This window comes from Salvelinus fontinalis, chromosome 24 (assembly GCF_029448725.1).
Source record: "Salvelinus fontinalis isolate EN_2023a chromosome 24, ASM2944872v1, whole genome shotgun sequence".
In the NCBI taxonomy this organism is placed as follows: domain Eukaryota; kingdom Metazoa; phylum Chordata; class Actinopteri; order Salmoniformes; family Salmonidae; genus Salvelinus; species Salvelinus fontinalis.
In genome coordinates, this window is record NC_074688.1 from 10,010,815 (window position 1) to 10,037,007 (window position 26,193).

The 26,193-nt window shown below is 46.3% G+C and overlaps 1 protein-coding gene across 1 annotated transcript in view; it reads right to left on the reverse strand.

Annotated features, from left to right (window-relative positions):
* Nucleotides 1-930: 930 nt before the first annotated feature.
* LOC129821893 (cell adhesion molecule DSCAML1-like) overlaps nt 931-26,193 on the reverse strand; it is a 64,288-nt gene continuing 39,025 nt past the window's right edge. The window contains exon 4 of the mRNA XM_055879623.1: nt 931-2,436. Within this exon, the coding sequence (XP_055735598.1) occupies nt 2,261-2,436 (176 nt within the window). The 3' untranslated portion in view covers nt 931-2,260. The remainder of the gene's footprint in view (nt 2,437-26,193) is intronic.

Consider the following 26,193-nt stretch of genomic DNA (forward strand, 5'->3'; position numbering starts at 1 on the left):
GTCTTATGGCTTGGGGGTAGAAGCTGTTTAGAAACCTCTTGGACCTAGACTAGGTGCTCCGGTACCGCTTGCCGTGCTGTAGCAGAGAGAACAGTCTATGACTAGGGTGACTGGAGTTTTAAACAATTTTTAGGGCCTTCCTATGACACTGCCTGATATAGAGGTCCTGGATGACAGGAAGCTTGGCCGCTGTGATGTACTGGAACGTACGCACTACCCTCTGTTGTGCCTTGTGGTCGGAGGTGATGCAACCCGTCAAGATGCTCTCGATGGAACAGCTGTAAAACCCTTTGTGGATCTGAGGACCCATGCCAAATATTTTCAGTCTCCTGAGGGGGAATAGGTTTTGTCGTGCCCTCTTCACAACTGTCTTGGTGTGTTTGGACCATGTTAGTTTGTTGGTGATGTGGACGCCAAGGAACTTGAAGCTCTCAACCTGCTCCACTACAGCCCCGTCGATAAGAATGTGGGCGTGCTCGGTCCATCTTTTCCTGTAGTCCACAATCATCTCCTTCATCTTGATTACGTTGAGCGAGAGGTTGTTGTCCTTGCACCCCACGATCAGGTCTCTGACCTCCTCCCTATAGGCTGTCTCATCGTTGTCGGTGATCAGGCCTACCACTGTTGTGTCATTAGCAATCTTCATGATGATGTTGGAGTCGTGCCTGGCCATTCAGTCATGAGTGAACAGGGAGTACAGGAGGGGTCTAAGCACGCACCCCTGAGGGGCCCCCATGTTGAGGATCAGCGTGGAGGATGTGTTGTTCCCTACCCTTACCACCTGGGGGCAGCCCATCAGGAAGTCCAGGATCCAGTTGCAGAGGGAGGTGTTTAGTCCCAGGGTCCTTAGCTTAGTGATGAGCTTTGAGGGCACTATGGTGAACGCTGAGCTGTAGTCAATTAATAGCATTCTCACATAGGTGTTCCAGGTGGGAAAGGGCAGTGTGGAGTGCAATAGAGATTGCATCTGTGGATCTGTTGGTGCGGTATGGAAATTAATGTGGGTCTAGGGTTTCTGGGATAATGGTGTTGATGTGTGCCATGACCAGCCTTTCAAAGTACTTCATGGCTACAAACGTGAGTGCTACGGGTCGGTAGTCATTTAGGCAGGTTATCTTAGTGTTCTTGGGCACAGGGACTATGGTGGTTTGCTTGAAACATGTTGGTATTACAGACTCAGACAGGGAGAGGTTGAAAATGTCAGTGAAGACACTTGCTAGTTGGTAAGCACATGCTATGGGTACACGTCCTGGTAATCCGACTGGCCCAGCGGACTTGTGAATGTTGACCTGTTTAAAGGTCTTACTCACATCGGCTGCGGAGAGGGTGATCACACAGTTGTACGGAACAGCTGATCCTCTCATGCATGTTTCAGTGTTACTTGCCTCGAAGCGAGCATTATAGTTATTTAGCTCATCTGGTAGACTCGTGTCACTAGGCAGCTCTCAGCTGTGCTTCCCTTTGTAGTCTGTAATAATTTGCGAGCCCTGCCACATCCGATGAGCGTCGGAGCCGGTGTGGTACGAGTCGATCTTAGTCCTGTATTTACACTTTGCCTGTTTCATGGTTAGGGCATAGCAGGATTTCTTATAAGCTTCCGGGTTAGAGTCCCGCTCCTTGATGGTGGCAGCTTTACCCTTTAGCTCAGTGCGAATGTTGCCTGTAATCCATGGCTTCTGGTTGGGGTATGTACGGACAGTCACTGTGGGGACGACATCCTCGATGCACTTATTGATAAAGCCAGTGAAAGATGTGGTGAACTCCCCAATGCCATCAGAAGAATCCCGGAACGTATTCCAGTCTGTGCTAGCAAAACAGTCCTGTAGTTTATTATCTGTTTCATCTGACCACTTTTTTAAAGACCGAGTCACTGGTGCTTCCTGCTTTAATTTTTGCTTGTAAGCAGGAATCAGGAGGATAGAGTTATCGTTAAATTTGCCAAAATGGAGTGCGAGGGAGAGCTTTCTACGCGTCTCTGTGTGGAGTAAAAGTGGTCTATAATTTTTTCCCCTCTGGTAGGACATTTAACATGCTGATAGAAATTAGGTAAAACTGATTTAAGTTTCCCTGCATTAAAGTCCGCAGTCACTAGGAGCTCAGCCTCTGGATGACCGTTTTCATGTTTGTTTATGGTGGAATACAGCTTATTGAGTGTGGTTTTAGTGCCAGCCTCGGTCTGTGGTTGTATGTAGACAGCTTCAGAAAATACAGTTGAAAACTCTCTAGGTAGATAGTGTGGTCTACAGCTTATCATGAGATACTATACCTCAGGGGAGTAAAACCTTGATATTTCCTTAGATATCATGCACCAGCTATTGTTTACAAATATGCATAGGCCCCCGCCCCATGTCTTACCAAAGGCTGCTGTTCTGTCCTGCCGATAGAGTGTATAACCCGCCAGCTGTATGTTCTTAATGTCGTCGTTCAGCCACGAATCTGTGAAACATAAGATATTAGAGTTTTGAATGTCCAGTTGGTAGGATATACGTGCTTTCAGTTTGTCCCATTTATTTTCCAGCGATTGAACATTAGCTAGCAGAACGGAAGGCAAGGGTAGGCTAGCCACTTGTCACCTGATCCTCATAAGGCATCCCTATTTCTTTCTGCGAAACCTATGCTTCCTTTTTCCAGCAAATCATGGGGATCTGGGCCTGGTCGGGTGTCTGTAGTATATGCCTCACGTTCGACTCACTGAAGAAGAACTCCTCATCCAATTTGAGGTAAGTAATCCCAGTTCTGATGTCCGGAAGCTCTTTTCGGTCATAAGAGACGGTAGCAGCAACATTATGTACAAAACAAGTTACGAACAACGCGAAAAAACAAACAAAATAGCATGGTTGGTTAAGAGCCGATAAGACAGCAGCTCTACCCTCCGACGCCATCTCTCCCTATCCCAGTCTGCTGACCCCACATGCTTCAAGATGGCCACCATTGTTCCTGTACCCAAGAATGCAAAGGAAACTGAACGAAATGACTATCGTCCCGTAGCACTTACTTCTGTCATCATGAAGTGCTTTGAGAGACTAGTCAACCATCATATCACCTCCACCTTACCTGTCACCCTAGACCCACTTCAATTTGCTTACCGCCCCAATAGGTCCACAGACGATGCAATCTCCACCACACTGCACACTGCCTTATCCCATCTGGACAAGAGGAATACCTATGTAAGAATGCTATTCATTGACTACAGCTCGGCATTCAACACCATAGCACCTTCCAAGCTCATCTTTAAGCTGGAGACCCTGGGTCTCAACCCTGCCTTGTGCAAATGTGTCCTGGACTTCTTGACAGGCCGCTCCCAGGTGGTAAAGGTAGGAAACAACATCTCCACTTCGCTGATCCTCAACACTGGGGCCCCACAAGGGTGCGTGCTCAGCCCCCTCCTGTACACCCTGTTCACCCATGACTGCGTGGCCATGCACGCCTCCAACTCAATCCTCAAGTTTGCAGACGGGCCAACAGTAGTAGGCTTGATTACCAACAACGACGAGACAGCTAATAGGGAGGAGGTGAGGGCTCTCAGAGTGTAGTGTCAGGAAAACAACCTCTCACTCAACGTCAACAAAACAAAGGAGATGATCGTGGACTTCAGGAAACAGCAGAGGGAGCACCCCCCTATCCACATCGACGGGACAATAGTGGAGAAGGTGGAAAGTTTTAAGTTGCTCAGCGTACACCACACAGACAGTTTGGTGAATAAGGCGCAACAGCGCCTCTTCAACCTTAGGAGGCTAAAGAAATGTGTCTTATCACCTTAAAACCTCACAAACTTTTACAGATGCACAATTGAGAGCATCCTGTCGGGCTGTATCACCGCCTGGTACGTCAACTGCACCGCCCACAACCGCAGTACATCAAATTAATCAGAAATACAGTGTAGACATTGTGTAACGCCTGTCGACGGAAGGAGTGGATCAAAGCGCAGCGTGAAAAGTGTTCATGATGATATTTATTATCAAAAAACACACAAACAAAGTAACAAAATGAAAGCGAACAGTTCTGTCAGGTAACAGAGACTAAACAGAAAATAACTACCCACAAAACCCAGGTGGGAAAAAGGCTACCTAAGTATGATTCCCTATCAGAGACAACGATAGACAGCTGCCTCTTAAATGGGAACAACACTCGGCCAAAAACAAAGAAATAGGAAACATAGAATGCCCACCCTAATCACACCCTGACCTCACCAAATAGAGAAATAAAACGGCTCTCTAAGGTCAGGGCGTGACACATTGTTAATTAATGTTGTAAATGACTATAGTAGCTGGAAATGGCTGATTTTGAATGGAATATCTACATAGGCGTAAAGAGGCCCATTATCAGCAACCATCACTCCTGTGTTCCAATGGCACGTTGTGTTAGCTAAGCCAAGTTTAAAATTAATTTTAAAAGGCTAATTGGTCATTAGTTAACCCTTTTGCAATTATGTTAACACAGCTGAAAACTGTTGTTCTGATTAAAGAAGCAACAAAAACTGTCCTTTTTTAGACTAATTGAGTGTCTGGAGCATCAGCATTTGTGGGTTCGACTACAGGCTCAAAATGGACAGAAACAAAGACCTTTCTTCTGAAACTCAGTCTATTGTTGTTCTGAGAAATGAAGGCTATTCCATGCGAGAAATTGCCAAGAAACTGAAGATCTCGTACAACGCTGTATACAACTCCCTTCACAGAACAGCGCAAGCTGGCTCTAACCAAATAGAAAGAGGAGTGGGAGGCCCAGTCTCAACGTCAACAGTGAAGAGTCGACTCCGGGATGCTGGCCTTCTAGGCAGATTTGCAAAGAAAAAGCCATATCTCAGACTGGCCAATAAAAAGGAAAGATTAAGACGGGCAAAATAACACAGACACTGGACAGAGGAATGCTGCTTAGAAGGCCAGCATCCCAGAGTCGCCTTATGACTGATAAATTTGATGTTATTTTAACGGACAATTTTTTTTTAGCTTTTCTTTCAAAAACAAGGACATTTCTGAGTGACCCCAAACTTTGGAACGGTAGTGTATATACTGTATTTTATACCATATATTTTATCTCGCCTATGCCGCTCTGTCATTGCTCATTCATATATTTATATTTATATACTCTTATTCTATTCCTGTACTTAGATTTGTGCATATTAGGTCGTTGTCGTGGAATTGTCAGATTACTTTTTAGATATTGCCGCACTGTCGGAACTAGAAGCTCAAGCATTTCGCTACACTCGCAATAACATACCCTAACCATGTGCATGTGACCAATGAACATTGATTTGATTTGATAATAATTGTAATAATAACAATAAGGAGATCAAGAGAAACGAGGGTACACCGTGTTTATATTAAATGTGACAAACAGGTGCTTTTACATAACAATAACATTTTGCTGCTCGTTTGCAACAGTGTAAACAACACTAATTCAAATATACCAGCCTGTTCTAAGGGAAAAAACATTGTAAATGTCACGTTCCTGACCTGTTTTCCTTTGTTTTGTATTCATTTTAGTTGGTCAGGGCGTGAGTTGGGTGGGTTTGTCTATGTTTGTATTTCTATGTGGGGTTTTGTGTTCGGCCTGGTATGATTCTCAATTAGAGACAGGTGTGTATTGTTTGTCTCTAATTGAGAGTCATACAAAGGCAGCCAGGGTTTCACTGGTGTTTTGTGGGTGTTTGTTCCTGTGTCCTCACAGGACAGTTGAAGGTTAGTCACGTTTGTTGTTTTGTAGTTTGTAGTGTCTTGTTTGCTGTTTTTCATTAAAAGATGGCTTATTTCCCTCAATCCGCATCTTGGTCCTATCCATGCTCCTCCTCGTCTAAGGGGGAGAACAACAATGACTGCCTTTACAGAAACACCCACCACAACAGGACCAAGCGGATTGAGGAGAGAGAAAAAGAACTAAGGCACTGGACACAGGAGGAATGGTCTTGGGAGATCATGGACGGAAAGGGACCCTGGGGAAGGGTTGGAGAGAATCGCCGCTCTCGGGAGGTGAAGAAGGCAGCCACAGCCCAGGAGCGGTGGATTGAGGAGGCAGCACGTATGAGAGGCTGGAAGCCCGAGAGGCTCACCCAAGAATTTCTTGGGGGGGGGCTAAAGGGGGGTGTGGCGAAGCCGGGTTGGATACCTGAGCCAACTCCCCGGGCTTGCCGTGGAGTAAGAGGGCGTCGTACTGGTCAGACACCGTGTTATGCGGTGAAGCGCACGGTGTCCCCAGTACGCGTGCTTAGCCCAGTGCGGGCTATTCCACCTTGCCGCACTGGGAGGGCTAGGTTGGGCATCGAGCCGGATGCCATGAAGCCGGCCCAACGTATCTGGCCTCCAGTACGTCTCCTCGGGCCGGCGTACATGGCACCAGCCTTACAGGTGGTGTCCCCGGTTCGCCTGAATAGCCCAGTGCGGGCTATTCCACCTCGCCGCACTGGCAGGGCTACGGGGTCCATTCAACCTGGTAAGGTTGGGGAGGCTCGGTGCTCAAGAGCACGTGTCCTCCTTCACGGTCCGGTATATCCGGCGCCACCTTCCCACCCCAGCTCAGTACCACCAGTGCCTACACCACGCACCAGGCTTCCAGTGCATCTCCAGAGCCCTGTTCCTCTTCCACGTACTCTCCCTATGGTGCGTGTCTCCAGCCCGGTGCCTCCAGTTCCGGCACCACGCACCAAGCCTCCTGTGCGTCTACAGAGCCCTGGACGCACTGTTCCTTCTCCCCGCACTCGTCCTGAGGTGCGTGCCCTCAGCCCGGTACCTCCAGTTCCGGTACCACGCACCAGGCCTAGAGTGCGCCACGAGAGTCCAGTGTGCCCTGTTCCTGTTCCCCGCACTCGCCCTGAGGTGCGTGCCCTCAGCCCGGTACCTCCGGTTCCGGTACCACGCACCAGGCCTATAGTGCGTCTCAGCCGGCCAGAGTCTGCCGTCTGCCCAGCGGTGCCTGAACGGCCCGTCTGCCCAGCTCCGTCTGAGCCATCTGTCTGCCCAGCGCCGTCTGAGCCATCTGTCTGCCCAGCGCCGTCTGAGCCATCTGTCTGCCCAGCGCCGTCTGAGCCATCTGTCTGCCCAGCGCCGTCTGAGCCATCTGTCTGCCCAGCGCCGTCTGAGCCATCTGTCTGCCCAGCGCCGTCTGAGCCATCTGTCTGCCCAGCGCCGTCTGAGCCATCTGTCTGCCCAGCGCCATCTGAGTCAGCCGTCTGCCACGAGCCATTAGAGCCGCCCGTCAGTCAGGAGCCGCTAGAGCCGTCCGTCAGTCAGGAGCCGCCAGAGACGCCCGCCAGTCAGGAGCCGCCAGAGACGCCCGCCAGTCAGGAGCCGCCAGAGACGCCCGCCAGTCAGGAGCCGCCAGAGACGCCCGCCAGTCAGGAGCCGCCAGAGACGCCCGCCAGTCAGGAGCTGCCAGAGACGCCCGCCAGTCAGGAGCTGCCAGAGACGCCCGCCAGTCAGGAGCTGCCAGAGACGCCCGCCAGTCAGGAGCTGCCAGAGACGCCCGCCAGTCAGGAGTTGCCAGAGACGCCCGCCAGTCAGGAGCTGCCCGCCAGTCAGGAGCTGCCCGCCAGTCCGGAGCTGCCCTACAGTCCGGAGCTGCCCTACAGTCCGGAGCTGCCCTACAGTCCGGAGCTGCCACTCAGCCCGGACCTGCCGGAGTCCCTCAGCCAGGACCTGCCGGAGTCCCTCAGCCAGGACCTGCCGCCCCTTATCCCGGTGCTGCCCCTTGTCCCGGTGCTGCCCCTTGTCCCGGTGCTGCCCCTTGTCCCGGTGCTGCCCCTTGTCCCGGTGCTGCCCCTTGTCCCGGTGCTGCCCCTTGTCCCGGTGCTGTCCCTTGTCCCGGTGCTGCCCCTTGTCCCGGTGCTGCCCCTTATCCCGGTGCTGCCCCTTCATTTAGGTGGGGTTAGTGGGAGGGTGGTCATTGGGAGGGGGATAAAGAAGCGGGGATTGATTATGGTGGGGTGGGGACCTCGTCCACCGCCAGAGCCGCCACCGTGGACAGACGCCCACCCAGACCCTCCCCTAGACTTTGTGCTGGTGCGCCCGGAGTTCGCACCTTAAGGGGGGGGTTCTGTCACGTTCCTGACCTGTTTTCCTTTGTTTTGTATTCATTTTAGTTGGTCAGGGCGTGAGTTGGGTGGGTTTGTCTATGTTTGTATTTCTATGTGGGGTTTTGTGTTCGGCCTGGTATGATTCTCAATTAGAGACAGGTGTGTATTGTTTGTCTCTAATTGAGAGTCATACAAAGGCAGCCAGGGTTTCACTGGTGTTTTGTGGGTGTTTGTTCCTGTGTCCTCACAGGACAGTTGAAGGTTAGTCACGTTTGTTGTTTTGTAGTTTGTAGTGTCTTGTTTGCTGTTTTTCATTAAAAGATGGCTTATTTCCCTCAATCCGCATCTTGGTCCTATCCATGCTCCTCCTCGTCTAAGGGGGAGAACAACAATGACTGCCTTTACAGTAAAGCTTTAATTACAGCACCGCAAACATTAAAAACAGCCAAATATGTGAAATTGCTTCATCCAACATTTTTCCATTGCGTGACGTTTGGTGCTCACAGAATCAGTGGGCTATTTAAAAAAAAAAAACACGCAGACAGGCAAAAGAAGCAGGATCTGTCTTATTTCTGTAGATGTAGTACTAGTCAAAAGTTTGGACACCTCTACTAATTCAAGGGTTTTTCTTTATTTGTAATATTTTCTACATTGTATAATAATAGGGAAGACATCAAAACTATGAATAGCACATATGGAATCATGTAGTAAGCATAAAAGTGTTAAACAAATCAAAATATATGTATATTTTTGATTGTTCAAAGTAGCCACCCTTTACCTTAATGACAGCTTTGCATTCTCTCAACCAGCTTCATGAGGTAGTCACCTGGAATGTTTTTCCAACCGTCTTGAAGGAGGTCCCTCATATGCTCATATGCATTTCCTTCACTCTGCACTCCAACTCATCCCAAACCATCTTAATTGGGTTCATGTCAGGTGATTGTAGAGGCCAGGTCATCTGATGCAGCACTCCATCACTCTCCTTCTTGGTCAAATAGCCCTTACACAGCCTGGAGGTGTGTTTTGGGTCATCCGTCTATTGGTGTCCTTTAGTAGTGGTTTCTTTACAACAATTTGACCATGAAGGCCAGATTCACACAGTCTCCTCTGAACAGTTGATGTTGAGATGTGTCTGTTACTTGAACTCTGTGAGGTGCAATCTGAGGTGCAGTTAATTGCCGAGGCTGGTAACTCTAATGAACTTATCCTCTGCAGCAGAGGTAACTCTGGGTCTTCCTTTCCTGTGGAGGTCCTTATGAGAGCAAGTTCAAATCAAATTAAAAAAAAAATGTCACATACACATGGTTAGCAGATGTTAATGCAAGTGTAGCGAATGCTTGTGCTTCTAGTTCCGACAATGCAGTAATAACCAACGAGTAATCTAACCTAACAATTTCACAACAGCTACCTTATACACACAAGTGTAAAGGGATGAAGAATATGTACATAAAGATATATGCATGAGTGATGGTACAGAAAGGCATAGGAAAGATGCACTAGATGGTATCGAGTACAGTATATACATATGAGATGAGTAATGTAGGGTATGTAAACATTATATTAAGTGGCATTGTTTAAAGTGGCTAGTGATACATTTTTTACATGTATGGCAGCAGCCACTCAATGTTAGTGGTGGCTGTTTAACAGTCTGATGGCCTTGAGATAGAAGGTGTTTTTCAGTCTCTCGGTCCCTGCTTTCATGCACCTGTACTGACCTCGCCTTCTGGATGATAGCGGGGTGAACAGGCAGTGGCTCGGGTGGTTGTTGTCCTTGATGATCTTTATGGCCTTCCTGTGACATCGGGTGTTGTAGGTGTCCTGGAGGGCAGGTAGTTTGCCCCCGGTGATGCGTTATGCAGACCTCACTACCCTCTGGAGAGCCTTACGGTTGTGGGCGGAGCAGTTGCCGTACCAGGCGGTGATACAGCCTGACAGGATGCTCTCGATTGTGCATCTGTAAAAGTTTGTGAGTGCTTCATCATAGCTATTGATGTTTTTTGCGACTGCACTTGAAGAAACTGTCAAAGTTCTTGAAATGTTTCGTATTGACTGACCTTAAAGTAATGATGGCCTGCAATTTCTCTTTGCTTATTTGAGCTGTTCTTGCCATGATATGGACTTCGTATTTTACAAAATAGGGCCGTCTTCTGTATACCACCCCTGCTGTACCGTGTGCTGTGACAACTGATTGGCTCAAATGCATTAAGAAGGAAATTCCACCAAATAAACTTTTAACAAGGCACACCTGTTAATTGAAATGCATTCCAGGTGACTACCTCATGAAGCTGGTTGAGAGAATGCCAACAGTTTGCAAAGCTGTCAAGACAAAGGGTGACTACTTTGAAGAATCTCAAATCTAATATATATGTTGATTCGTTTAATGCTTTTGTGTTATGTAGAACATGGTAAAAATTAAGAAGAACCCTGGGATGAGTAGGTGTGTCCAAACTTTTGACTGGTACTGTATATGCATGATTTATAAAGCCAGGCATATTTAACAGTTATGTTAAAGAGATGGGTGGGGCTAAAGCTGAAAAGAGTGTGAACAATGCTGAATGGGTGTAGACAAAGAAGAGCTATCCAGTTGGTACCAAAACATTCAAGGTCCATTTTCTCAAAACTGAGGTTATAAGTTGATCAACTTTCAAAGCAGAATTACTTTCCCCTTGTTCCTCAGCTGTAGTGTATGATATTCCATTTTCTAGCTCTGAGTCTCTACTTTTATCCAATATAAAAAACACACTTTCAAATTTTGCTACATAAGAACGAATAGAGCCAGTGGGTCACAGTTAGGCTATTGATTATAGGCCTAATTAAGTTGTGGTTTCCACTCTCCTCAATTTTCTTGGCTAAGGCAAGGGCTGTTTCCTCGTCTCTGCTGCTGCTGCCTCCGCCGCATTGTTCTCATTCCCAATATGCTGGTTAACTTTGCTATTACGTACATAGCAACGTAGGGAAAGGTGCCAATTCTACGGCGCACTGAAGACTGTTTCAGAACCGCGGACAGCAACCGTCTCCGACGTGGGAGAAAGCACATGTGTTCTAAAACAACAATCGATTTATTAGTGTTGCACCATTATTTTGAACATAATATAACCACATACAATTTCAGTATCACGTCTTAGAGCGATGGACTGTGCCATCCCAATGGCCTCCGCAATGGATTAGACCACTGAGACAGGTGCAAATCAGACACTTGTCTTGTGCACCATAAAAAAAAAAGATTTTCAAAAATTGCGACTGCTCGACTAAAGAAATCTCAGTCGACCGACAGCCTATCGACCGAACAATCGCCCAGTCGACTTAATGGGGTCAGTTCTTCCCCATCTCTTCATCTCTCCATCTCTGATAGAGTGGTAGGGAGGTAGGAGGGCAGATTGGACGGAGTAAAGACGGGAGATGTTACAATATATAACAATATCATAAATATGATGATAATAATACGCCATTTAGCAGAGGCTCTATATTGTATTATGTGACACAAGGACAAGCCAGAGATGCTTGGTGAAAGGGTGACCAGGAAAATACAGGTGAAGCCTGGACCCTCTGTCTCCCTAGTCAGCTCTCCTCAGTCCAGCACTCAACTTAGATCTCTCGCCGCACTCACCTCCCTCATCCGTCTGGCTGTGACCCCTTTGAGGCATGCTGAGGAGGGACGCTGCCTGCGACAGTGCTTTGATGTTCCTGTCTCTCTCCCTCTCTCCCTCCCTCCTGTTTTAAAGTTTAATGTGTTTTCTCTGCTCAAGTACTAAGGGACTCCTCAGAAATGGCTTTACTCCTCAGAAATGGCTTTGGTTGCAGAAACACCAGAGTGGTTAGAGTGTGTGAGTAGCGTGTGTGTGTATCTGTGTGTGTATATTGTGGCGGGGGGGGTTTAAGTGGTTTGTAGTGGGGCGGGGTGGAGGGTGAGGGAGCAATCTGATGTCGAAGTGGTGTTTACACGAACGAGCGCAGCCACAGACAAATGTAGCCATTAATACAAAACCCCATTCTTCCCTATCATTCTTGCCTCCTGCACTCTCTCGCTCTTCCCTCACCTACCCACCCCCTTCAGCCCAGCCCAGAACAGATACACACACTAACACATACCTGGAAAGCACAGTTTTCACTGTCTCCCTCCTGAATGCATATACACATCAGCTCATACATGCAATAACAGAGGCACGGACACTCTCCAAGCTCATCTCCAAGCTCATCGATATGCATACATCAGAGCTGTGGTGCATTACCACCAGTATTGACAAGTGGAGTGAGTGTGTGTGTGTATGTGTGTGTGTGTATGGTGTTTGTTCCAGGTTTGTGCATGTGATCGATCTGCTGTGCGTTTCAGACCCTGAGTTCAGGCCCCTGGGGCACCCATGTGTGTGCTCAGCCTATTAAACAATTACATACATTCAAGGTGGCCACCTCCCAACCTGACACACACACACACAAAACAATGTTGATAGGTAGGCTGGCTAAGCACTGCTGGATGGAGGGACAGTGAGAAAGAGGATGAGAGAGAGGAGAGGAGAGGGAGAAGGGAGTAACTCCCTCAGCGGCTGCCGTGGCTCTTTAGCCATCTGTTGGCATGGGCTAGGCCTAAATTAATTAGCTCAACTCATTACAATTTCGCAAGGGCCCTCCAGCCCAAACCAGACAGTGTGCAGAGCAGACAACAGCTAATACCTCTGTATCTCCGTCTCTATCTCCACCTCTATCTCCCCATCCCCCTTTCTCGGATCTCCCTCCATCTCTTCATCTACTTCTAGCTACAGCCCAGTCATATTCCACTCCCAAACATTCAGTGTCTGCAGAGAGCATCCCTTCCCCACCAGTCCAGACGAACCAACCCACACCCAGACGCACAGTGATGACATCCGAGAGAAGGATATTTTATTACATCAAAAAGGGTCAAAAGCAACACAGCCACATGCACACAAACACATACACACACACACACAGGCATGTGTGCGCATGTCAACACACCAACTTACACACATCCCAACCATCGACCCTTTCCATCTTTTGGGTTTATCAACACAACGGTGAGGGGTCCTGAAACATACACATGCAAACATACATTGCTCTGTTTAAGCTGTTCTGCTGCTCTCTCTTGCTTCTCCCTCTCTATCTTCTCCTCCATGTCCAGGGGGAGCGCTCAATGCCACCAAAGACACGACAGATGGGGCTCAACATCATCCGAGAGAGAGAGAGAGAGAGCGAGAGAGCGAGAGAGCGAGAGAGCGAGAGAGCGAGAGAGCGAGAGAGCGAGAGAGCGAGAGAGAGAGAGAGAGAGAGAGAGAGAGAGAGAGAGAGAGCGAGAGAGAGAGAGAGAGAGAGAGAGAGAGAGAGAGAGAGAGAGAGAGAGAGAGCATTCATTATTTACATCACTTGGTATTGGAATATTAATGCTAAAAGCAATCGGGCGACCCTTCATTAAATTAACTGGAGATGTAGGTACCGAAGGAGAGAGAAGAGAGAGGAGAGCGAGCGAAGCACTGAGGAGAGAGGGAGAGATAGAGACAGTAGGAGAGGAGAGAGGCCCATGCTGTTAAAAGGCCCCTAAAATTAGTGAAGCAAAAACGCCTCCATTAAGACGCCCTGGACTGCATCCCCCCCCCCCCCCCCCCACCCCCTCCCCCATCCCCCCCCCCACCCCCTCCCACCATCCCCCTCTACTCTCCTCTTTTACACACCTCACACACAAACACACTCACACACACACAAATCATTGCACTCTCTCTTCACAAGTGCCCGTGTGCAGCCTCTTTCAGAAATATGCATTTTCTGTGCTGTTCCTCTTAAGTGCCTGTTGAAAGTTTAAACATGGTGGCAGAATGGGGCTCTTGTCCCAATGCACAACTCTCAGAGGAATTCCCTTCAGTCTCACACTCTTTCACTCTGCCTACCAACAACCGCAACTTTTCTCTCTCCATCTCCCTCTCATCACGTTCTCCGGTTTTCTTTCCTCCATCTATGAGAATAGCCCTGAGCCAAATATTATGAGACTGTCCACGTGAACATTCACGCACGCAGAATGCACACATTCTCACACACACGCTTATATGCTCGCACGTACGCAACACACACAGATTATGGACATACCCACGCTCTTAGAAAAAAAAGGCTCATTTGGCTGTCCCCATAGAAGAACCCTTTTTGGTTCCAGGTAGAACCCTTTCAGGTTCCATGTAGAACACCGTGGAAATAGTTATACATGGAACCTTAAAGAGCTCTACCTGGGTTCTTCAAAGGGTTTTGCTTGGGGGACAGCCAAAGAACCTTTTTAGGTTCTAGGTGGCACCTTTTTTTTTCTTTTTTTTCAGAGTGCACACACATGCAACACACACACACACACAGTGCCACACACACACACACTGAGCATGGCAGAATCTCTCTTGCTTAGCAACACAGTGCGTACATGTGGAGTGCGCTGTTGACTTCTGGCGAGAACAACATACATTCCCCATGTTGTCTACTGACGCCGCAATTACCAAACCCTCCACCTGCCTGTCAGCATTCCTCAGCTGGCATGGACTACTGTAAACATATGGATGGATGTAGGCAGTGCACATGCATGTTTGTTTTTGAGATGGCCTGTATGTCTGGAACACATGACACGTGTCATAGCGTGTGTGATTGTGCATGTGTGTGTGTGTTTTCTTTTCTTCTCAAGAAAGCGAGGAAGAGAGAAAAATCTGCCATCTGCCAGAACCTGGGCCTGTTCTTTTCCGCACTGCCCACATACAGTATAGCACACCTCCTCTCTCAATACCCACCTCTCTCTTTCTCCTCATCCCTCTCTCCTTATCCCTACCGCTAAGTTGCCAGATGAGGAATATCCTGCCCTCTTCTGATTTATTTCCCAGAGATCTCAGGCGTGTCTTAAATTTGTTTGGAAATATTCAACATTTAACAGTATTTTACCATAGGTTACTGTTGGTCCATAACACAGATGTCAATATCTAGTCCCACTACAGAGAGGACTTGGTTTGCTATTGGCCCACTACAGAGATAATTTGGTTTGCTTTTGGCCCACTACAGAGAGGATTTGGTTTGCTTTTGGCCCACTACAGAGATCATTTGGTTTGCTTTTGGCCCACTACAGAGAGGACTTGATTTGCTATTGGCCCACTACAGAGAGGACTTGATTTGCTATTGGCCCACTACAGAGAGGACTTGATTTGCTATTGGCCCACTACAGAGAGGACTTGATTTGCTATTGGCCCACTACAGAGAGGTTTTGGTTTGCTATTGGCCAACTACAGAGAGGACTTGATTTGCTATTGGCCCACTACAGAGAGGACTTGATTTGCTATTGGCCCACTACAGAGAGGACTTGATTTGCTATTGGCCCACTACAGAGAGGACTTGATTTGCTATTGGCCCACTACAGAGAGGATTTGATTTGCTATTGGCCCACTACAGAGAGGACTTGATTTGCTATTGGCCCACTACAAGACCAACATTGGAAGTTTACTTAGGGACAGAGCGAGAGAGAGATCCTCCTAACATGCTATGATGGAGATGATGAAGATAAGGAATTCAAATCATTCAAATATGGTCGAATTAGACCACATCTCACTGGTTAAAAAAATTGCTTTGATTCCAGATGTAAATCAAGTCCCCAAGATACGCATGAGCACTGCAATAACAGAGAAAACCCTCGTCACTGAACATAGTCTTCTCAGTCAGCTCATCTGAGAACAGCTTACCAACCGAACTGCTCTATATTGGCCACCCACTGTTATACAACCCATCAGAATCAACTAAAACTTACTACAAAACAACATGACCAATAGTGGGAGTATGGGACACTGAGACAAAAATGTTGATAAAATAGAATGTGGATCTTATATATAAACTTATACAAACCTTCCATCTCCAAAGCAATAAACTATTCAGGAAGAAACTGCCACATTTTCCCATTAACCAACATACAATTATGAAAATTCAGAAGATATTTTGAATAGATTGTCCTTCTCCTAGAGTCCTGAACTGTTCAGAGTACATTGAGAGAAGTTACTGCTTCAATACATGTAAAATAAAAAAGAAATTGTAAAAATGGAGCTACAAGGTTTTCATCTCACGGAGATGTTATGTCCCACTCTAAGTTAATGATAATAGCTTTATTATACCATGGGTAAATTCGGGTTGCGGCTCTGTGCATACATAATAACACATAGGGTGTGTCCTAATATGCATACTACCGTGCTCCACACTCTTATGCTCCAAGTGCATTCTCCGATCATGTTCTCTTGAGCTAGATATGTGAATCGTAATAATCTAGCTAGCCAGCTAGATAAACAGGCAAAAATGACCTAAAATTAATGTTGTGAGGTAGATATACATTTTTCATGGGTAGCTACCAATTCTTCGTTGCTAGTTAGCTAGCTAGTTAGCCGTTTGACTTACTATGGATTTACCCATTCACTGAACCGTCTTTCAGCCGGGACAACAATGGCAATAGAGACTAAACAAGATATACACAAAGCAACCATGTTATTTCGTAACTATCAGCTAGCTATATGTGAATCATAATAATGTAGCTAACCAGATAGTTTAACAGGCAAAAATGACCTAAAACAAATATCATGCAAGATAGATATAATTCTTTGTGGGTAGCTAGCTAACAATTCTTCATGGCTATCTGATTAGCTAACAGTACTAGTAATTAGCCAATTAGCCTAATTTACTTATTATGCTCCACGACACATAGGAAGGTAGACATGCCAAAATTAACACAGCATGTATTTATTAAAGAACCAAGATAAAATATTGTAGTATTTTATCTCGCTTCAGCTCAAACAATAGCAGGCATTGATTTAGAGCCATTTTGTGTCGTTTTTTGCGTGGTTGCTTCATATTTCTTTGCATACTTTCCGTTGAAGCTTGCATCGATGCATGCTTCAAAATATGTACAAATGGATTACGCATTCTATTAGAGTGGAGTTACAAAGTTTTCATTTTACAGTGATAATAACTTTATTATACCATGGGTAAATTCGGTTAGTGCCCTCCAAATTAGAGCACCCTCCCGTGCTCTAATTTGCCTTCAGATATTGACGTTTAGCCACGTTTCTCCAAACGTCAAATTTTGAAGTTGCTCCACAATGTAACATTTTGAGGTTAAGGGGTAAAGGTCCAATACAGCCATTTTTATCTCAATATCAAATCATTTCTGGTTAACAATTAAGTACCTTACGGTGATCGCTTTCAATTAAACACAAAAATAGCTTAGCAAGAGCAATTTCTCAAGGAAGAATGTTGCTACAGTGGGGCAAAAAAGTATTTAGTCAGCCACCAATTGTGCAAGTTCTCCCACTTAAAAAGATGAGAGAGGCCTGTAACTTTCATCATAGGTACACTTCAACTATGACAGACAAAATGAGAAAAAAAAATCCAGAAAATCACATTGTAGGATTTTTTATGAATTTACTTGCAAATTATGGTGGAAAATAAGTATTTGGTCAATAACAGAAGTTTATCTCAATACTTTGTTATATACCCTTTGTTGGCAATGACAGAGGTCAAATGTTTTCTGTAAGTCTTCACAAGGTTTTCACACACTGTTGCTGGTATTTTGACCCATTCCTCCCATGCAGATCTCCTCTAGAGCAGTGATGTTTTGGGGCTGTTGCTGTGCAACACGGACTTTCAACTCCCTCCAAAGATTTTCTATGGGGTTGAGATCTGGAGACTGGCTAGGCCACTCCAGGAACTTGAAATGCGTCTTACGAAGCCACTCCTTCGTTGCCCGGGCGGAGTGTTTGGGATCATTGTCATGCTGAAAGACCCAGCCACGTTTCATCTTCAATGCCCTTGCTGATGGAAGGAGGTTTTCACTCAAAATCTCACGATACATGGCCCCATTCATTCTTTCCTTTACACGGATCAGTCAACCTGGTCCCTTTGCAGAAAAACAGCCCCAAAGCATGATGTTTCCACCCCCATGCTTCACAGTAGGTATGGTGTTCTTTGGATGCAACTCAGCATTCTTTGTCCTCCAAACACGACGAGTTGAGTTTTTACCAAAAAGTTATATTTTGGTTTCATCTGACCATATGACATTCTCCCAATCTTCTTCTGGATCATCAAAATGCTCTCTAGCAAACTTCAGACGGGCCTGGACATGTACTGGCTTAAGCAGGGGGACACGTCTGGCACTGCAGGATTTGAGTCCCTGGCGGCATAGTGTGTTACTGATGGTAAGCTTTGTTACTTTGGTCCCAGCTCTCTGCAGGTCATTCACTAGGTCCCACGTGTGGTTCTGGGATTTTTGCTCACCGTTCTTGTGATCATTTTGACCCCACGGGGTGAGATCTTGCGTGGAGGACCAGATCGAGGGAGATTATCATTGGTCTTGTATGTCTTCCATTTCCTAATAATTGCTCCCACAGTTGATTTCTTCAAACCAAGCTGCTTACCTATTGCAGATTTAGTCTTCCCAGCCTGGTACAGGTCTACAATTTTGTTTCTGGTGTCCTTTGACAGCTCTTTGGTCTTGGCCATAGTGGAGTTTGGAGTGTGACTGTTTGAGGTTGTGGACAGGTGTATTTTATATTGATAACAAGTTCAAACAGGTGCGATTAATACAGGTAATGAGTGGAGGACAGAGGAGCCTCTTAAAGAAGAAGTTACACGTCTGTGAGAGCCAGAAATCTTGCTTGTTTGTAGGTGACCAAATACTTATTTTCCACCATAATTTGCAAATAAATTCATAAAAAATCCTACAATGTGATTTTCTGTTTTTTTTTATTTTATTTTGTCTGTCATAGTTAAAGTGTAGCTATGATGAAAATTACAGACCTCTCTCATCTTTTTAAGTGGGAGAACTTGCACAATTGGTGGATGACTAAATACTTTTTTTCCCCACTGTAGAACTGTCTGGGAGTGGTCTGAGTGGGGAGGGGAAAATGGAAAACTAGCTGTTATTGGCAGAGAGGTTTGGAACTCTCCTTATTGGGCTACTAACTAATTTACTGCCTGGTGATGTCACCAGGCAGGCCAAAACGCCATCCCACCAAAGCAGGCAGAAATATCAGGCAGTCTTATCCAACAACACTCACACTAAAAGTGCATTATCACCATTTTCACAGTATTATTCCAACCTCATCGTATGCAACTTTCAATTTTGGATAGTTAAAATATAAAGTTTAGGTGTTCATTCTGAATGGTTAAATTAAGGATTAAGGTTGGGGATAGGGTAAGAAAAATAAATAAATAAATAATAATAATATATATATATATAATAATTACGAGTCTACCGCTGAAAAACAGCGTCTACCACTGGGATTGAACACGCGACCTTTGAATCCGGAGTCATGAGGATTATGTCCATCCCAAAACGCAAGACTACTTGACGGTAATAGCGCTCACTGTTGCCCCTAGTGGTCTGTTTTGAAGGCGTTTCCTGATGTCCTCAGGACATGGACAGACGTCCAATTTCAAAGTCAAAGTCCATGGCTATGGAAATGAAGAACTGTTCAATTGCAGAGCAGTTTAAGTAAAATGGAGTGGAGGAAGCAAGAGAACGGAGTGACAAGCAGATGAGAACGAAAAAGAGTTTAGCAATGAAAGGAAAACATACATTACATGACAGTGAGAGGGGAATGAAAGAGAGCGAGAGAGAGAGAGAGAGAGAGAGAGAGAGAGAGAGAGAGAGAGAGAGAGAGAGAGAGAGAGAGAGAGAGAGAGAGAGAGAGAGAGATGGGTGCGGTGATGCAGATGAGTGAGCAGACATGAATCAGGTGGAGAGATGAAACACAGAGCGAGACAGGGAGCAGCATCCATCTACCCTACTGGATAAATATACACATGTACCTCTGTCTCTCTCTCTGTCTCTGAGTTCTGCATTATTAACACAGAGACAACAAATATAGTCATAGACCCAATCATGTATACAGTGCCGTCGGAAAGTATTCAGACCCCTTGACTTTTTCCATATTTTGTTACGTTACAGCCTTCTAGACAAAGCAAAAACAGGTTTTAAGAATATTTTTGACATTTAAAAAACATAAAAAACTGAAATACACATTTATATAAATATTCCATCCTTTTCTCAGTACTTTGTTGAAGCACCTTTGTCAGTGATTACAGCATTGAGTCTTCTTGGGTATAACGCCACAAGCTTGGCACACCTGTTTTTGGGGAGTTTCTCCCATTTTTCTCTGCAGATCCTCTCAAGTTCTGTCACATTGGATGAGGAGCGTTGCTGCACAGCTATTTCCAGGTCTCTCCAGAGATGTGTGATCAGGTTCAAGTCCGGGCTCTGGCTGGGTCACTCAAGGACATTCAGAGACTTGTCCCGAAGCCACTCCTGCGTTGTCTTGGCTGTGTGCTTAGTGACGTTGTCCTGTTGGAAGGTTAACCTTTACCCCAGTATGAGGTCCTGAGTGCTCTGGAGCAGGTTTTCATAAAGGGTCTCTCTGTACTTTGCTCCGTTCATCTTTCCCTCGATCCTGACTAGTTTCCCAGTCCCTGCCGCTGAAAAACATCCCCACAGCATGTTGCTATAACCAGCATGCTTCACCGTAGGGATGGTGCCAGGTTTCCTCCAGATGTGACGCTTGTCATTCAGGCCAATAAGTGTTCAATCTTGGTTGCATCAGACCAGATAATCTTGTTTCCTATGGTCTGAGAGTCTTTAGGTGCCTTTTGACAAACTTCAAGCGGGCTGTCACTAGCCTTTTACTGAGGAGTGGCTTTTGTCTGGCCACTCTACCATCAAGGCCTGATTGGTGGAGTGCTGCATAGATGGTTATCCTTCTGGAAGGTTCTCCCATCTCCACATAGGGACTCTGGAGCTCTGTCAGAGTGACCATCGGGTTCTTGGTCACCCCCCCTGACCAAGGCCCTTCTCCCCCGATTGCTCAGTTTGGCCGGGCGGCCAGCTCTAGTTAGAGTCTTGGTGGTTCCAAACTTCTTCCATTTAAGAATGGTGGAGGCCACTGTGTCCTTGGGGACCTTCAATGCTGCAGAATTTTTTTGGTACCCTTCCCCAGATCTGTGCCTCGACCCAATTCTGTCTTGGAGCTCTATGGACAATTCCTTTTACTTCATGGCTTGATTTTTTTCTCTGACATGCACTGTCACCTGTGGGACCTTATATAGACAGGTGTTTGCCTTTCCAAATCATGTCCAATCAATTGAATAGAACACAGGTGGGCTCCAATCAAGTTGTAGAAACATCTCAAGGATGATTAATGGAAACAGGATGCACCTGAGCTCAGTTACGACACAATACATCTGCATGGGCTGGGAGGGGTGAAGTCACAAGAGTGATGGAAAGAAAGGGAGTGTGTGAGAGAGTGAGGGGGAAGGACGGAGTGGAATAAATACTGGTCTGTTTTACTCTCAACAGAAATAAACAAGGCATGCACTTGTAATCCCACGAGAGAAAGGCACACTGTCTGCAGACAAAAACAACACTAGAGATGGGTGTGGCTAGCGAGAGACAGGGAGCGAGAGAGAGAGAGAGGGGGAGGGGAGAAAGATGGAGAGAGGAAGAGAGCGAGAGTGGGGGAAGAGGGGGGAACAAGGGGGGGAGGAGGGGTCCCACTGGGCACAGATGTCAATTTGACGTCTATTCCATGTTGGTTCAACGTAATTTCATTGAAATGACGTGGAAACAACGTTGAATCAACCAGTGTGTGCCAAGTGGGGTGAGAGTAAAGGAGAAGTGGATTTTAAAACTTCCTCCCCCAAGAGAGAAGAGCTGGTGGTCCAAAAGCCAGGAAATGGAGGATAGGGTACAAATCAAATCAAATTGTATTGGTCACGCACACATGGTTAGCAGATGTTAATGCGAGTGTAGCGAAATGCTTGTGCTTCTTGTCCGACACTGCAGTAATATCTGACAAGTAATCTAACAAATTCACAACGACAACCTTATACACACAATGTAAGGGGATGGAATAAGAATATGTACATGTAAATATATGGATGTGAGATGGCCGTGCGGCATAGGCAAGATGCAGTAGATGGTATAAAATACAGTATATACATATGAGATGAGTAATGTAGGATATGTAAACATTATTAAAGTGGCATTATTTAAAGTGACTAGAGATACCATTATTAAATCCATTTATTAAAGTGGCCAGTGATTTGAGTCTGTATGTTGGCAGCAGCCTCTCTATGTTAGTGATGGCTGCTTAACAGTCTGATGGCCTTGAGATAGAAGCTGTTTTTCAGTCTCTCGGTCCCAGCTTTGATGCACCTGTACTGACCTCGCCTTCAGGATGATAGCGAGGTGAACAGGCAGTGGCTCAGGTGGTTGTTGTCCTTGATGATCTTTATGGCCTTCCTGTGACATCGGTGCTATAGGTGTCTTGGAGGGCAGGTAGTTTGCCCCCGGTGATGAGTTGTGCAGACCGCACCACCCTCCAGAGAGCCTTGCGATTGAGGGCGGTGCAGTTGCCGTACAAGGCGGTGATACAGCCTGACAGGATGCTCTTGATTGTGCATCTGTAGAAGTTTGTGAGGGTTTTAGTTGACAGGCCAAATTTCTTCAGCCTCCTGAGGTTGAAGAGGCACTGTTGCGCCTTCTTCACCACACTGCCAGTGTGGGTGGACCATTTCAGTTTGTGCGTGATGTGTACGCCGAGGAAATTAAAACTTTCCACCTTCTCCGCTACTGTCCTGTCGATGTGGATAGGAAGGTGCTCCCTCTGCTGTTTCCTGAAGTCCACGATCATCTCCTTTATTTTATTTATGTTGAGTGAGAGGTTATTTTCCTGACACCACACTCCGAGGGCCCTCACCTCCTCCCTGTAGGCTGTCTCGTCGTTGTTGGTAATCAAGCCTACCACTGTAGTGTTGTCTACAAACTTCATGATTGAGTTGGAGGCGTACATGGCCACGCAGACATGGGTGAACAGGGTGTACAGGAGACGTCTTAGAACGCATCCAAGATAAGCTTGGAGTGTGCTATGTTGTTGAATGCTGAGCTATAGTCAAGTGAACAGCATTCTTAATAAATAGGTATTCCTCTTGTCTAGATGGGATAGGGCAGTGTGCAGTGTGATGGCGATTGCATTGTCTGTGGACCTATTGGGGCAGTAAGCAAATTGGAGTGGGTCTAGGCTATCAGGTAGGTTGGAGGTGATATGATCCTTGACTAGTCTCTCAAAGCACTTCATGATGACAGAAGTGAGTGCTACGGGGTGATAGTTATTTAGTTCAGTTGCCTTAGATTTCTTCGGAACAGGAACATTGGTGGCCATCATGAAGCATGTGGGGTCAGCAGACTGGGATAGGGATTGATTGAATATGTCCGTAAACACTCCAGCCAGCTGGTCTGCTCATGCTTTGAGGACGCGGCTAGGGATGCCGTCTGGGCCAGCAGCCTTGTGAGGGTTAACACGTTTCAATTTTATACTCTCTTTGGCTGTGGTGAAGGAGAGCCCAGAGTCTTTGGTAGGGGGCCGTGTCGGTGACACTCTATTGTCCTCAAAGCGCGCAAAGAAGTTGTTTAATCTGTCTGGGAGCGAGACGTCGATGACCGCGACGGGGGTGGTTTTCTTTTTCTAATCCTTGATTGTCTGTAGACCCTGCCACATACGTCTGATGTTTGAGCCATTGAATTGTGACTCTACTTTGTCACTATACTGACGATTTGCTTGTTTGATTGCCTTGCGGAGGGACTAGCTACACTGTTAGTATTCGGTAATGTTTCCAGTCGCCTTGCCATGATTAAATGCGGTGGTTCGTGCTTTCAGTTTTGCGCGAATGCTGCCATCAATCCACGGTTTATGGTTAGGGAAGATTTTAATAGTTACAGTGGGTACAGCATCTCCAATGCACTTCCTAATAAACTCACTCACCGAGTCAGCGTATACGTCGACGTTATTGTCTGAGGCTACCCGGAACACATCCCAGTCCACGTGATCGAAGCAATCTTGAAGCGAGGAATCCGATTAGTCAGTCCAGCGTTGGATAGACCTGAGCACGGGCGCGACCTGTTTTAGTTTTCTGCCTATAGAAGGGGAGCAACAAGATGGAGACATGGTCAGATTTGCCGAAGCGAGTGTGGGGGAGGGCCTTGTATGCATCGCGGAAGTTAGCCTTAGCAGTGGTCCAATGTTTTGCTCGAGCGGGTGCAACAATCAATGTGGCGGTCAAATTTGGGTAACCTTGTTCTCAAATGAGCTTTCTGAAAGGTAGAGATAGAATGGGTGGAACGAGAGAGAGGAGAGAGAGGTGGAACCATTTGTAGCAGATCAACTGCCAACGTCTCTGCTTGCCTTCTGCTTTCATAGCTAAATAGGTTCCTTTACCGACACATTTCCATGGCAATGCTTCCCACATTTCAGTGAGTGAGTCAGTGCGTGTGTGTGTGTTTGTATGCGCGTCCACATTATTGTGTCTTTCCATTGCTTCCATGTTCAATGTCCTTCTGTGCTGTGAGTCTGCTGAAGAGAATGTATGAGCACTCAACTGTCAACCCATCTGGAACAATTTGTGCTCATACATGAGAGAGGGTTGTACACAAAAGAGAGAAAATTAGAGAGTGCGTGCGTGCGTGCGAGAGAGAGAGTGTGTGTGTGTGTGTGTGTGTGTGTGTGCGTGCGTGTGCGTGTGTGTGTGAGAGAGACAGGGAGAGAGAGAAAGAGTAAGAGCCTACTTGTGCGGGTGAGTATTTGAAATGATGTGCGTGTGAGAGAGAGACAGATGTGTCTGTGTTGGGGCGGGGGGGGGGGGGGGGGGGGGGGTGTACTCCAGAGAGTATGTATCAAGGCTAGGATGGCTTTCAACTGAAATGTATATGAGATTCAAATTACATTCTCCCCCCCCCACACCTCCCTCCACCCTCTTCCCTTCCCTTCTCACCACTCTGTCTTATGGGAGTCTTAGTCAGCTAAGCTTCAGTCGAATAAATATATGTTTTCTCTCCCCTTCCCCATTTTACATATTCCTTTTCCAGAGGACAGAACGGTTCAGATGTGTATGAATTGAGTGGTGGTGTAAACTGGGTCTGGGTTCGGCGTAGACAAAGGGATGTATTACTGTACGAGGGTTGTCCTCTGAATACTAGAATGAAAAACACGACCTTCAGATGAACCCTGTAGACTTGTGGGGCAGTAGGTGGTCTACTGAACTGATGCCTAGGCAGACAATCCAGGCCGCTCCTCTCCACAGATATCAGCCAAACACTGGCTGTAAAAAAAAGACGTCAGCTACAAGGTTTGACTGTTCCTTTCCTGATCATTGAATGCCATATCAATCACATACAATTGTCAGGTGTAGTGATTTTGATAGCCGGTCAGATAAAATATGTTTTGTTCAAAACAATGGGGAGGTTCTCTGCCTTTTCCTGCCAGACAGACAGGAGTGATGACAAGGGTTGAGGGGAAGAACCTCAGAGACTGAGACTTGAACCCTGAGGTATGCTATGCAGGGCGAGGTCTAAATCACAAGCGCAGCAATTGGAAACGAGCTGAGAAGGAAATCAAAAAGACAGACATTAGAATAATTCTCCCCAAGACACAACGGAGAACGAGAAGTATGTTTTCATCACTCTTACAACGTCCGTAAGAGACAGGAGATGCCATTGCCTGGGCTCTGTTAAACTCTGGGTGTAGAATACACATGAACAGTATATCAAAATAACTTAGTGCTAGCACACTCAGAGGAAGAGAAAGTGCGAGTAAGGGAAAAGAGGAAAGTCAGGGGAGATAGAAAGGAAAATGAAAGTGTGGCAACGGCTAAAAAGAATAATAAAAGACAGGTGAATACTGATTCGGAACAGGAGGGTTTCTTTGGACCTGAAAAGCTCTTGGGAGGAGGAATATCAAGCAAAGCAAATAAAGAGCCTCGGGAGAGAGAACGAGAGAGAAAGAGAGACAGACAGAGAAAGACAGACAGAGAGAGAACGAGAGAGCAAAATGATGTAGTTACATTCTTGTCTCCATTTTTAATGTAGTCTGCAAACAAAGCTGTTGTCAAACGTGCTCTTCCGTAGTACAGACCTCACACTCTCTCTTGTGTTATTGATCTTGTGTGTGTGTGTGTGTGTGTGTGTGTGTGTGTGTGTGTGTGTGTGTGTGTGTGTGTGTGTGTGTGTGTGTGTGTGTGTGTGTGTGTGTGTGTGTGTGTGTGTGTGTGTGTGTGTGTGTGTGTGTGTGTGTGTGTGTGTGTGTGTGCTGGGCTTTTGTGGAGATGTCCAGATTAAAGGCTTGTGGGACTCCTCAGACACTCTATAT